General features: G+C 37.6%; 1 protein-coding gene across 1 annotated transcript in view; it reads right to left on the reverse strand.

Annotated features, from left to right (window-relative positions):
* The window catches only part of FAM83B (family with sequence similarity 83 member B), a 936,941-nt gene that overhangs the window by 882,524 nt on the left and 40,905 nt on the right, over positions 1 to 13,512 (reverse strand). Inside the window, exon 2 of the mRNA XM_044063868.1 lies at positions 1,348 to 1,851. Coding sequence (XP_043919803.1) covers positions 1,348 to 1,794 — 447 coding nt within the window. The 5' untranslated portion in view covers positions 1,795 to 1,851. The remainder of the gene's footprint in view (positions 1 to 1,347; positions 1,852 to 13,512) is intronic.

Genomic DNA, 13,512 nt, shown 5'->3' on the forward strand with positions numbered 1-13,512 from the left:
TTAGAGTACTCCAACTACCTAAGAATGCTTCAACTATTTAAACTATCTGTATAACCTTTTTATTGTTCATGTGAACTTGAAAGTATTACCTTGTATTCTTATCTCCTGTGTGTTGTTTTTTGTCATAACTACCCTCTATGGAGCTTTTCTCCCCGGGCCTCCACTGAAAATGGACATGTATCCAGTTGGACTAGCCCGGTCAACAAATGTAAAATAAATAAATAAATAAATAAATGTGTCTGTCAAGGTCACTTGTGTCCGGCCAGGAGGCATATAAAATGTTAACATATGAACACATGAAGATAAGCAGGAGTTATATGTTTGCTAGCAGAAATACAATCATTTTAAATGTTTTTTTTCTAAGAAGTGCTCTTCTTACAGTAAAAATGGACTAACATGTAAAGCTATCTTACAAGCTCATACATTTCTAGCATAGCTCAAAGAACCCTTCAGCTACTACTATTTGCAGATAATTTTCTTTCTGTGATAATAAGTTTGTGAAGATCTGCTTTAAGTCTAGTGAGTTTCAGGTTTTTTTAACCTAATTTACACATATAAACAAATATGTAAATGTAAACATCCATATGGGAAAGGTGACAAAAGTCATGACTGAGTAATAACAAATTCCTAACCTTTTTCTGTAAATAAAACAACTTTCCATCTTTGACATTAACTCCTACTTATGCCAAAATAATGTAACTGTTTTCACTATGGTGTTTTTTGGTGGAAATATATTTTAAATTTGCTAGATTAATTTCACCACATAAAAGGATAACAAATAGCTTTACCGTGGAAAAGTTCAGGTCAAACAAAGATAAATGACAACACCATATAATGAAATAAATTAAAACAAAATATTAGTATCATCAAAACAGTTTCTACAACATTATTAATAATGATGTTTTAAAATTAAATTGTGTGAATGCAGTCCTTCAAATTAAATGCAAATAGGTATTTAAGCATTCATTTTAAGTATTTTTTTTAATTTCAGGTCGACACAGAGAAGAATGTGTAAAGCAGCACATGACTCTAAATAATTCAGTTGAGAAACAAACGTGCTTTCTTTATGCCTGCATCCCTCACCCTGGTGTGAACATTTTACTAAGCAACATGTCATATTGAATCATATTGTACATTTCTGGAAAATTATATCTTGCACCATATATGAGGTGAGAAAAGAATGCATCCTGGTGGAGATTGGAAATGTGTTTTTCTGACTGCTATCAAATCATCAAAACAGTAAGCCAAATGTTAAGCAGAAATTTATATCCCAAATTTATAAGCATCTATATCTTTGCATAATACAATACAGAATACTGTATGGTGTAAGTAATAAATGCATTTTACCTGTCTTGCATCTTTTATTAGCTTTCTGACAACTTCTTTGATTGTGGGTGAAGTTCCTCTTGGTGGGTGAAAGTATATGTCAATGTTGGTTTTATTGGACAGCCCAGGTTGCATTAGGGGCCAACCTAAATCAAGGTTTGGAGCTTCTGTGTCAGATTCCACAGGCCAGTATGTCCCTGAGGAAGATGTTTCATCATGATGGTCTTCACAATCAGATATGGTAACTGGGTTTGGTTTTTCCACACCTTTTGTGATATGGCTAATTTCAGCATCACACAAAAATTCTGCTGTACCTTCTTTCTTAAGAAACTCCTGATAAGCTGACACACCTCCATCAGCCAAAGCATCAATGGCTAGACGATAGCATTCTTTGTAATGAGGTTCAACATAGTCATCTGGTTTAGAGTCATCATGCAATGAAGAAATCATAGACAGATCTTGATCCATATTCCTGAGATGTCAAATCCAAAATGAAGCTTTTTATATTCAATGCACTCCGAGTGGCTGGAAAAAGACAGAAACATTGACTTTGGTTACATTACTTTATCAAGTAATTTAAATTATTATTATGATTTAACACATCATAAATGATGATTTTTGTCAATCAATTGCTAAAATACTACCAAATCTCATTCCTCAGATGTTAACATTTTAAGACTAGGTGTAAAGATATGCATTATGATAGTTAGACATTGACATAAGTGTTAAGTACTACATAGCAAGTACAATAGTTTAAATATCCTAAAATCTGTACAAACCAACAGCAGGAACCCTGTTGATCATCTTGTTTACAAAAGGGTTGCATCTTCTCCCTCACAACTATCCTTTACATAACCTTTCTTCTATCAATCCTAGTCCCTCCCCTCTCCAAATTGCATTTCTCATTGAAATATGGCACACCTTCCTTTCAGAATGTTATTTTCAGGCCCCTTTCCACCATTTTTCAAAAATAAATAAATAAATAACATTTTCATTTGGATAGCTTCATACCATTCTTGTGAAATTTGTATCACTTCTTGTTCCTTTACATTTCCACTTCTGCCATGTCTGTGATGATTCAAATATGTACAAATAGCTACATATTAAATAATTATACAAAGTTAGGCAATTTCTTTGTAAAATCTATACATATGCAGTAAATTGTCTGTGCTGACACTTTTTCTGGGGCCATGAGGATTTTTTACTGGCAAATATCTGAAAGATTAAGCTCTTGCTATTTTTAAGATGTTGGAAGGGTGGCCTAATGGTTTAGGTGATTGCCTTACAAACACAAGGTGCAGGATTAGAATCTCACAAGGGATAATTGGCTAGGCTTAAAATGGCTTGCAAGGGCAGTTAGCTTAGTACTAATCTATGAACCTATGAATCATACACCCAGAGTTTGTTCCTGGAAATTGTTTCTATGAGCTGCTACATCCTAAAGCTAAAACATTAGGCGTCTTTTGAAAAATATCCTCAACTTCTTCATATCTTATAGTGCAAAAACTACTAGATATTGAGAAACTTTCCTTTCATAGGGAAATGTCTACAGACAGCTCTTCTGTTAACACTCATGTGCAGGCTACTTAGATAAATAATTCAGTAAATGTATTCTATGTGCTATAAATGATGACCTCCATGCTGAGTAGCAGTGGGTCTTATGTTGTCCATCTAACAAAGATGTCTTCATTGATAATGCCAGAGAAACTGAGATATATAGGTTTGCTATGTCTACACCCAAGGACAGTATGCCTTACATGCAGAATGTTCTGTTAGATGTAAGCATGAATAATCAGATATAGAATGGCTGCATGCCCATGTTTAGAGCAGTTCATTTGGCACATATTATAGAAATCACATGGACAGATGTTCTAGCCTCTAACTGCATCTGTTGCAGAGATTTGGAGGAAGGATGACAATGTCACATGTGTGTTAAATGGCACAAAGATGAGATCATTAGAACAACAACACAAGTGGCTGGTTATTCTTATTTGAAAAACATACCTAATGATTAAAAAATTTAGCTTACAAGCAGTTAATTACAAAGTATTCTGTATTTTAATTTGTTTTCCCTTTCACATGTAGATGAGTGGATGACTGAGTAAATAGCAATAATTCATATAACTGACCCATGTTTAACATGACATTTCACAGACACAAATATGTTTGATTACCTGTAGAGCATTAAAGTAACATTTATTACTAGTTAGATGCTCATAATTATAAATAGCATTCAAGAAACATTTCCAAAACTTGTCTGATAATTTTAAAACACAGTACATAAGTGGAAGATAAAGTGTTTTGGATGACATAATATTACTTCTGACAGTAAGAATACATGACTTATCTAGATTTGAATGGAGAACATGACATTTCAAAGTCTTTTTTCAGAATTGACAAGACATTGCTGACACGTCATTATATGTTACCTGGCTGAATGGACTGATAACAATTGTTAAAATATATCAGAAGCTCTGTCAATCAACAATTGCAATAAAAAAAAAATCTATAGTGCAGGTAGTGACCTCTAAGAAAAAGCCAAGCCTGCAAACGTTTGCAATAAGCATGCAACAGCAGGGCATTTTAACAAATGCAAATAGATGAATAACTCAGAATAAATCTCAGGAACTGGGTGCCAACTTGAGAAATCAGTTCAGATTCTGTAGGTTTTATGTGCTAGTGTCTGCTGTAGTATGGCTGTTGAATTCCTTTTATCCCACACAGTTACAATGTGTGGCAGTAGGAAATCTCAAATCACTGATGTTTTGAACACTCAGTAAAATATAGATACAGCAGTCCATTAAAAAATGAGTCTTGACAGCAAACAATGAAATACTGACTGAAGAAGCACAATACCAGGGCACAGAATTCCATTCACTTGTGAAGACTTTGCATTCATGATGAGTAGAGAGGAACAATGACCTCTTTTTTCCTGGAGATGAACCCCTTTGTGATGAGATATGGCATGCAGAAGGATTTCCTGACTACTGTGGTGGTGTGATTATCAAAGGAGAGATCTCTGTCCACCTGAGTCCCAAGGTCTCTTATCACACTTTCTGTGTTTAGTAGGCTACTGCCTATGTGGTAGTTCAAGGGTACAGTGTTTTTCCCAAAGGTGATGACAGTGCACTTTTTGGCATTGAGCTTGAGGCCATGACTTTGACACCAAACATCAGTCTCAGTGGGGCCCCTTTGTACAATGTCCATGTCATTAGGCTGTTCTATTATGGCACCTAGTTTGCAGTCATCAGTCATCCAGAAATCTTTTATAGTACATCTGAATTCCAAGAGTAGAAAATAGCATGCCCATTTGACTTTGTGTCATGGCAACTGCATTTATGTACAGACACACTAAACAAATCCAACAATGAACTGCTAAGGCAAAAGGAATCAGACACAAGTGTCAGCCGGTAACAAACAGCAACTGCATTCATCCCCATACTTGTGGAATGATTACTGCATGACATTTTGTGCCAACAAAAATGTGCATGTCGAGTCTAACAGCACTGCAAAGCCGGGCATTTTTTTACTATTACTCTCAATTCATCAATATCTTGCTTTCTTTATATCAATTTAATTCCTTGTGAATGCACTGCTAAGTAAGAATTATCCTTTCCAGGGTAGACTTCTAGACTTTCACCTCTCAAGATCCATTTCTAGCTTCACTTCATTATTTGGCTACACCATATGACCTTTGGTCCTGGAGGGCTCTTTCTCTTCAACCTTCAGACTGACAAGCATTGCTTCATCTCCCTTTCTAAAAGTAATTTGATTCTGTCTTTTCTTGTTTCAGTACAGCTCCTTCATTCACTCAATGAAATTCTGGCCATGGAAGGTGTACTGCATTAATAAACATGCCAGTGCTGAAACAAAAACTTTTTTCTTTGTACATGCATTCATGAGCACATACACACATGCACACACACGCACACGCACACACACACACACACACACACACACACACACACACACACACACACACACACACACACACACACACACAGTGCTTTCACTCTGCTACATTTTCCGATCTTACTGAAACAACTGTGCTTATACAGATCTTTATCTCTGGCTTCAGATCCTGTCTGTACATGATGTTCTCCACATCAAGCAGGAGCTGTTCAGAAGGTACCTATGCACAGTGTAAATGATTCACATCTGCATAGTTTGAATAATTCTGATAAAGGAGATTATTCCATGTGCACTATGCTCAATGGCAGCAGATCAATACACAATTTAGGTATTAAAGAGTTTAATATAAACGAAAGAGAAATGGTACAAAGGGTTGATGCATGGTGCAAATATGCAACACTTCCAATGTAACACCGTAGACGTGTGTATCAGGATCTGAAAAAATGACAGTTATGCAACTAGTAAAACCCTAATAAAAAGACATGCACCAGTGGAATATGTGGAAAACAGTACAGAAAACAATTAAGACAGAAAGTTTGGAAAACGCCCAGAGATAGTTGCTACATTCATTCATTTATTCATTCATATTATTTCATATTTTTTCTTTTTTCTTTTTATCCATGTGTTTGAGCCTATTCAGACAGTAACCCTTTTGAATGCTTTACAGGGTATAATAAAATAATTCACCGCATTTAGAATAAAGAATAAAAGAATCAATAGCTTTAACTCTGTGCTTTGTCTGAATGAATAAAATTAAAAACAATTCATATGAACTAAAAGCTAAACTTTTATGAGCCAATAAAGGGAAAAATATGCGCTTCATCTGCTAAACTGCTTTTAAGAGTTGTAGACTTCTTCCTGTCAGTGCTGAAAAAAAATCTATATCTCTTGAAAATTATTTAGCAGATGAAAGCACTTATCTTTCAATTTAGTGACTAAACAAACTTTTCTTTTAGTTCATTCGATCTATCTTTTTTATTTTATTCATCCTCTGAATTTAGAGTCGTTGAACTCTGCTGAGTAATAAAAAGGGACCAAAGATGAAAAACAAATACTTCCACCCAAAAGTGGTTAAAATAAAACCAGTAAAAGAAAAAAACAAGATGATCTGGGCTGAGAATAGTCTGTAATCTGATTTATAGCACATGGGCTCTGCTGTATTAGTAGATGAATGTCAGGATGATCTGGGATGAGACTAAGCTGTTATCTCATTTTAGAGTAAGTGGAGCCTGCTGGACATTTCAGGAAAAGATCCAACATTATTTTGGAAAGAACTGAGCTATAATGGGATTAAAAAAAAAAGAGTCTCTCACCAGGCTGAATAAGGAGAACGTCACTGTCAGTTGCTTACCAGGGGCTAGTATCTACCGCATTACACAAGCACTCAGGTCTTTGTGCCACAAGTACCAGTATGACTCAATTATAGTCCAAGTGGGAGTAAATGACCTGAGACATATCTCCCTAGACTATATGAAAAGAGATACCATGGAACTCTCAGAATATGTCCCTCAGGTTGGTACAAGCCTAGCATTTGCAGCATTTTACTTTCTCAAAGGATGATGCCACAATACAAACAAAAGATGATTGACTTTAATAATTGGCTTAGTTTCTGGTGTCATTCTAAGGGGGTGCAACAGTTGTCAGCATGGAAGAGATGGTCAGCAGACCATGTTGCTTTGCCAGGGATAGTCTGCATCTCTTCCCTCTAGGCTTTTAAATATTAGCTATATGACTGTCTTCCCCATTCTGCCTTTTTAGGCAATGCTAAACTGAAAGCACTTCCAACATAGCAAATGAAAACCAAGAAAATCTAAAGGTATTACTGCTTAATGCTAGGAATCTAAACAAAAAACTCCACTCCCTAGAAGCTCTCTTCACCCTAGAGAATGCTGATGTCTGTGCGGTGATTGAGACATGGTTTAAAGTTGGGAAGAGCACACCAACAGTGCAAGCTTATAATACCTTCCACACATTTAAACCAGCTACTACACAGACAGGGACTAAAGGTGGAGGTGTCTCTATTTATATAAAAAATAAACATATTTCAATGCTAGTCAAACAGGACAATGCACGTGAGCTGCTCCATGTTCAAATCGCCATAGGCAAAATCCAATACCAGTTCCTTGCAAGCTATAGGCCCCCCCTTTATGACCCAGGAAACCCATAACATGTATTTAAACTTATTAGAAACATTCATCATCCAACCCAATGCCATATTCTTGGGCAACTTTAACTACCCTATTATTAAATGTGAATCCTATATGACACCAAACATACAGGCACAGAAATTCCTGGATTTTCTTAACACAAACTCCCTGGACCAGATAGTCAATACAGCAACCAGGGGTGCAACCATACTGGATCTGGTCCTCACTAACATGGGAGAGTTCTGCACACCCCCTACTGTAATGTTTTCCCTGGTAAGGTCAGACCACAAAATGGACTCCTTTGAAGTAAAAATAAAACCTGCACATCCAAGTAAACCTGGAATATTCAGGAACTACTCTAAGGATAATCTCCTGCTATTAAGTGATAACCTGGCAAAATTTCAAGCCCCCATAAACCATGAGAACACTGCTTCCTATGCAGAACTGTTGACAGAAACCCTTTACAAGTATGTTAATAGCTGCATAGAAGCAGATGTATCCACCAGGAAGAAGTACAGAACTAACTCAAAAAACAAGCCACCCTAGTGGAATCACAAAATCAATAGGCTGTATAACAGTAGGAAGAAATTCATGACAAAAATTAGAAGATGGAGCACACAGCAAGATAAAAGCACTCTCATCAAACTGAACAAACAACTCAGAAGACAGAGAAGTCTACCAAAGTCAAATATGAGGTAAGTTTTGCATCCCAGGCATTCTTTAGCTATGTCCGCAACCTCAAAGGTAATACATAATTGTGTGCAGAGTTCATTGTAAATGGAGCCACCTATACTGAGCCAGAAGATATAGCAAACGTATTGGCTAATAAATTCAGCTCCTACTTTCCTCCTTTTTCCCTCTCAACCTTCCATCAGGAAACACCTTCAAATATAAGTCCCCCTGCTATCACTATGGAACAGGTCCTTAATGCTCCCTCTAAGGCCAAGAACACTGCATCAATGGGCCCAGATGATATCCCAGGATGCCTTCCAAATAGCATGAAACACAACATATCATGGCCTCTGGAATTCTTATTTAACTGCAGCCTCCAAACAGGCTTCTTGCCTCATGAATGGAGAACAGCAACAGCCATCCCTCTGCACAAAGGTGGTCAATCTACAGACCCATAAGTCTCACTAGTCTTATATGTAAAACCATGGAAAGTATTATCAAAAGAAATTATCAATAATGATATAGTAAACCTGCAGGCACTGGACCCAACCTGGTTTGTTTTCGTTAAGGGCAAATTAAACTACTCAACCTGGTGGACTTCTTTGAGGTCACCAAAGCAGTGGATGAGGACAAAATGGTTCACACTGCCTACCTTGACCTGCCCAAGGCATTTGACACAATACCCCACTCAGGCATTGTTGAAAAACTGAAGAGGTTAGGTACAAATTCGTATGTCACCCAGTGGACAGCCAACTGGTTCAGAGACAGGACCTAGTTTGTTTGTGTCTTTTGGCTTTTCCCGGTTAGGGGTCGCCACAGCGGAACTCCGGTCCGCTAATGATTGGTAGTGAATTTTTACGTACCGGGTTACCAGCCCTGATGCACAACCTTCAACGAAGGCATGCCCCATTCACGTATGCCTCCACACAAAAGACGCTCTAGCTGAAAATCGCACGGGACAACGTCTTGCTATGAGGCGACAACACTACTGCAGCACCACCACCGCAGTCTAGAGACAGGGCCTAGTAAGTTAGAATTTGGGCATCTACTACTACAAAGAGGCCAGTCACAAGTGGAGGTCCACAGGGATCAGTCCTTGGAATGCTGCTTTTTGGCATTTACTTCTCTGAAGTCAAGGCCAATGTCAGTGGTCTCTGGCCATCTAAGTTTGCAGATGATTGCAAATTAGGAGCTGTCATTGAAGCCCACACTGACACAAATGTTCTCCAGGAGGGGCTGACACAGACAAACAACTGGTGTCAGAGCCATGGTCTAAAACTAAATGCCAAGAAATCCATAATAGTATCCTTCAGGAAGTCATCCAACCCTAGTAACTATCATATTGACAACACACGTCTTAGAGTAGACCCAGTAGTCAGGGACTTAGGGACACACATAGATAGTAATCTAGCCTTTGACCATCACGTGTCTACAGTAGTGAGGAAATCATTCTATTTGCACAACCTATAAGCAAAGATATGACATCTAAGTCCATGGAAGTCATTGTTCCACTGTATTCGGCATTCATCAGACTTATCACTGAGGTCAATACTGCCTTTGGTACGTACCTAGCCAGGCATATCTAACAAATGAAATGTCCAGAGGTTCCTCACTAAAAGAATACATGGCTTATGTAAAATGTCTTATGCAGACCTCCTCAAAGCCCTATCCTTGTAATCTGTCTCCTACAGGCTTTTGAGGCGAGATCTATGTCTTGCTTACAAGCATCATCTGACCCCACTCTGATGAACCTCCTGTTATCCACAAAAAACAGCACCAGAATTACCCATTTTAAAGACTTAAACCTTGCCTTTGATATTAATAAGACCTGCTGTTGAAACAGGTATGTGTCACAGAGATTACCCCATCTCTGGAACAGGCTCCCCATCCATGTGAAGCAGAATTCCTCCCTAACCCAAATGAAGTGCAACATGGACATTCAGATGAAGAACATGAAATTCATCCCTGGCTTGGTACCTATGTCAATGATGGACACAGGCTACCTGCAAATGCTTCAACTCCCAGGCCCTTGCTTGTAAGTATTTCATCTCCCAAGCACCTGCTTACATTTATCAAGGGTATCAGAACTTGTCAGATATTTGGGATGCATGGCTAAGCTTACAAAAGACCTTGCGGTTGTTAGGTTTATTGGTTCATAAGTGTTTACTAGGCTATGATGGTGAAGTGTAAAAGATGGTCTCAGTTAAGACCGAGCTGTGATCTGATCTTAGAGTTAATAAACTCTGCTGAGTAATAGGTATACCAAGGTGATGTGACCTGGGAATCAGATGTAATTTGGCCTTAGAGTAGGTGAGCTCTGCTAAGTATTAGTGGAGGGATGTCAAGAAGATCTGGGATGGGACTGAACTGGATTCTGATTTTAAAGTAGGTAGAGTCTGTTGGGCATTATAGGAGGAGGGCCAATATGATCTCAGCTGGAACAGAAATATAATTTGATTTAGAGAAGGTGGGATATGAATATTAAAGGTGGAGCCAGAATCTGATTTTAGAGTAGGTGGTGTCTATGGAGTGTTAGAGGGGGAGTGCCCAAAATCTTGGCTGGAACTAGGTTGTACTATGTAAGTAGTAATCTAGCCTGTGAATCAGATTATATGTTACTAAGGAGGAAGTTACTACTGATGTTTCCGTTGTTGATAACCAGGGCATTGAACAAAGTGATTACAATGAATAGAATTTAGGAATACAGAACATGCGTCTCATAATTCCTCAGTGCATGCCAGAACTTAAATGAGGGGCTTTGTGCTCATGAAAAAGATACTGAGATTTAGGCACCAGTGTACAAATTATGGTGAGTCTGTCTTTGTGTCTTCATTATGAAGTGCTGTTTAAATCTTGAGTGAACTTTATTCTGAACTGCTCACTGAGCAATCTCTCATATTCAATGCAGAACCTTTTCTAGCAGTCAGATAGGAAGAAAAAATGAACATAATGGCAGCAAGAAATGCTCCAAAGGTGCAGAGAAAGGCTTGTCTTTGAGCGAGAATACTGGTGAGATGTCAAATGTAATAAGACTCAGTGGCCTAGGAATATCTTAGGAATCTAGAATTTATGTGTCTAAGAAACAGTTGCATTCCTATGAGGATAGATAGAGACTACATCAGATCAGTGAGTTTTTAACAGAACCAAAAGTGCAAAAGACATACCAAGAGGACAGGGAGAATATAAATATAGAACTTTAAAAAAACAAATAAATGTAAAAAAAGTCCGTTCCGATTGCCTATTTACCAGATGAAAGTGCTTAACTAAAGTTTTGTAGATTTAGTTGGTTTAGTAAAGTTATATACTTATATTCCCTCTGTCTACTTGGGGTGTCTTTCACACTTTTGGTTGTTGGTTTTTAATGTGAGTGTTTTTTTTTTTTTTTTTTTTTTTTGTATGAGTTTCTAACAGAAGGCAGAAATGAAGCTGTTGTCTACTAAACTATCAACTGTCATATAACTGGAATAAACCATCTCAAAACAGGTGCATATAGTATATGGAAGATGAAATAAATAGAATACAATAAAGAAATAAAGAGCAGAAAGTGAGTCATATTGGAAGCATGCAACATGTGGATTTGCTGCAGGTGAACGTGGACACATCAAGTGTATGACACTTGCAACACGTAAGAACTCATCTGGTTGCATTTGAAGATGGAGACCAAAACAATGAACCTGCTTCTATAAATGGCTTTAAAATTATCAGTGGATTCGGAGGGATCAGAGTTTTGTTGATACTTTCTAAAAAGACTATGATGTGAGAATAAATGCTGTGTGTACATGATACAGAGATGTAGAGACTCTGACAGATATCCAAAAGTTAGTCTTTCCATCTTATATTTCACTATACATTATTTTTGTATTAATCCATGTGGGATCTAAATACATTTTTTATATTGCCTTCAAGTTATTATGTTTTCTAGATAACTTTCTATACAGGGTTCAAAGGGTACACACATTAGCCTTACATGCTTCTTTATCTGTATCTCTTTGATCAGTCCACTACTTGTATATGAAACTATTCTTTACAGAAAGAAAGGCATTGAGTTATGAAATATTTCATGATGACTTCTAAAGAAGACATGAGCCATTGATAACCACATTCTTTTGAATTATTTGGCATTTCAGACTGTAAGGGGAATTTTCTGGGCATGTCATGGTAGATTCTAGTAAAGTTAAGCATTTAACAAATTTCCCATGAGGTAATACATACATGACTGTACAGTTTATCTTAGGACATATTAGAAATGAGAAAATCATAGATGTTAATGATACTGAAAAAAAAGTCTGCCATTTACAGTGGATAATACTTATATTGTTAACAGGTACATTTGTAATACAGCTGTTAAAGTCATCTTGTTATTTGTGCAGCTCGGATGGCAGGAAAAGAAAAACAAATATTTGCTGGTTTACTGTAGTAAAAGACTGACACTAGTAAATTGAACCATACCAAGCTGCTTGCATTGACTGTGAAAAGGAAGGACAAAAATCAAAAAACAGCACAGACTGGCATGTCTGCGATTCAAATAAAAGGATATACAATGTGGAAGATGTTGCTACGTCCAAGTACATACAAAGAGGAAAACATTGCTATGTATCTGTGCAACACAGTACATATGTTAATGACTTTGCATAATTGGCAAGGACATGTATAGAAAACATAGTGCAACTCAGAGATAAAGACGCACATGTCAAAGAAAACAGGAGTAAAGCACGCACGCACACACACACACACACACACACACACACACACGCACACACGCACACACACACACACACACACACACACACACACACACACACACACACACACACACACACACACACACACACACACACCCTTAAAATACATTTAGTGAGGGATGACTATTTATCATTGTTGGAAAGGTAGCAGCCACTTTACAGCCTTGACCACAGCCTGCAGTACACAGATGCAGTGGAAAGGTAGCAGCCACTTTACAGCCTTGACCACAGCCTGCAGTACACAGATGCAGCACAGCTCCCTTACTAATGATACTGCTCCTGATAAGTGTACACTTCTTTTAGTACCTGAGTACACATGGACTACTATTGGATCAATGCCACCACCCTTGGCTTTCTCTAAACACTGTGGTGTAATATGCACTGACAGAGCTTCTGTGGCCAGCCAATGCCGAAAAAAACATGAAAGAATAGCAGATGTGAGCATACTGACCATGGAAATTGTACAGGGGTTCTCAGATATGCAACTGATAAATCACAAAATTCTCTCAGATAAATCCTTTCACATTTACTCATGAGTAAGACTTTACACATACATAAATAAATTCATTTGCTCCAAAGCTTGGCAAAGCCTATGTCCGGAATGCTAGTTTCCATAAGTTTGTTGTTTTGTTCAGTCATTGGTGTCATAAACTACAATGTGAGTAGCAATCAATGCACCCTGTTAAAAGTCTGCTGCAGCATAAACAGACCAT

Source organism: Protopterus annectens, chromosome 2.part2, assembly GCF_019279795.1.
Source record: "Protopterus annectens isolate FY-2018-M chromosome 2.part2, PAN1.0, whole genome shotgun sequence".
Lineage (NCBI taxonomy): Eukaryota > Metazoa > Chordata > Ceratodontiformes > Protopteridae > Protopterus > Protopterus annectens.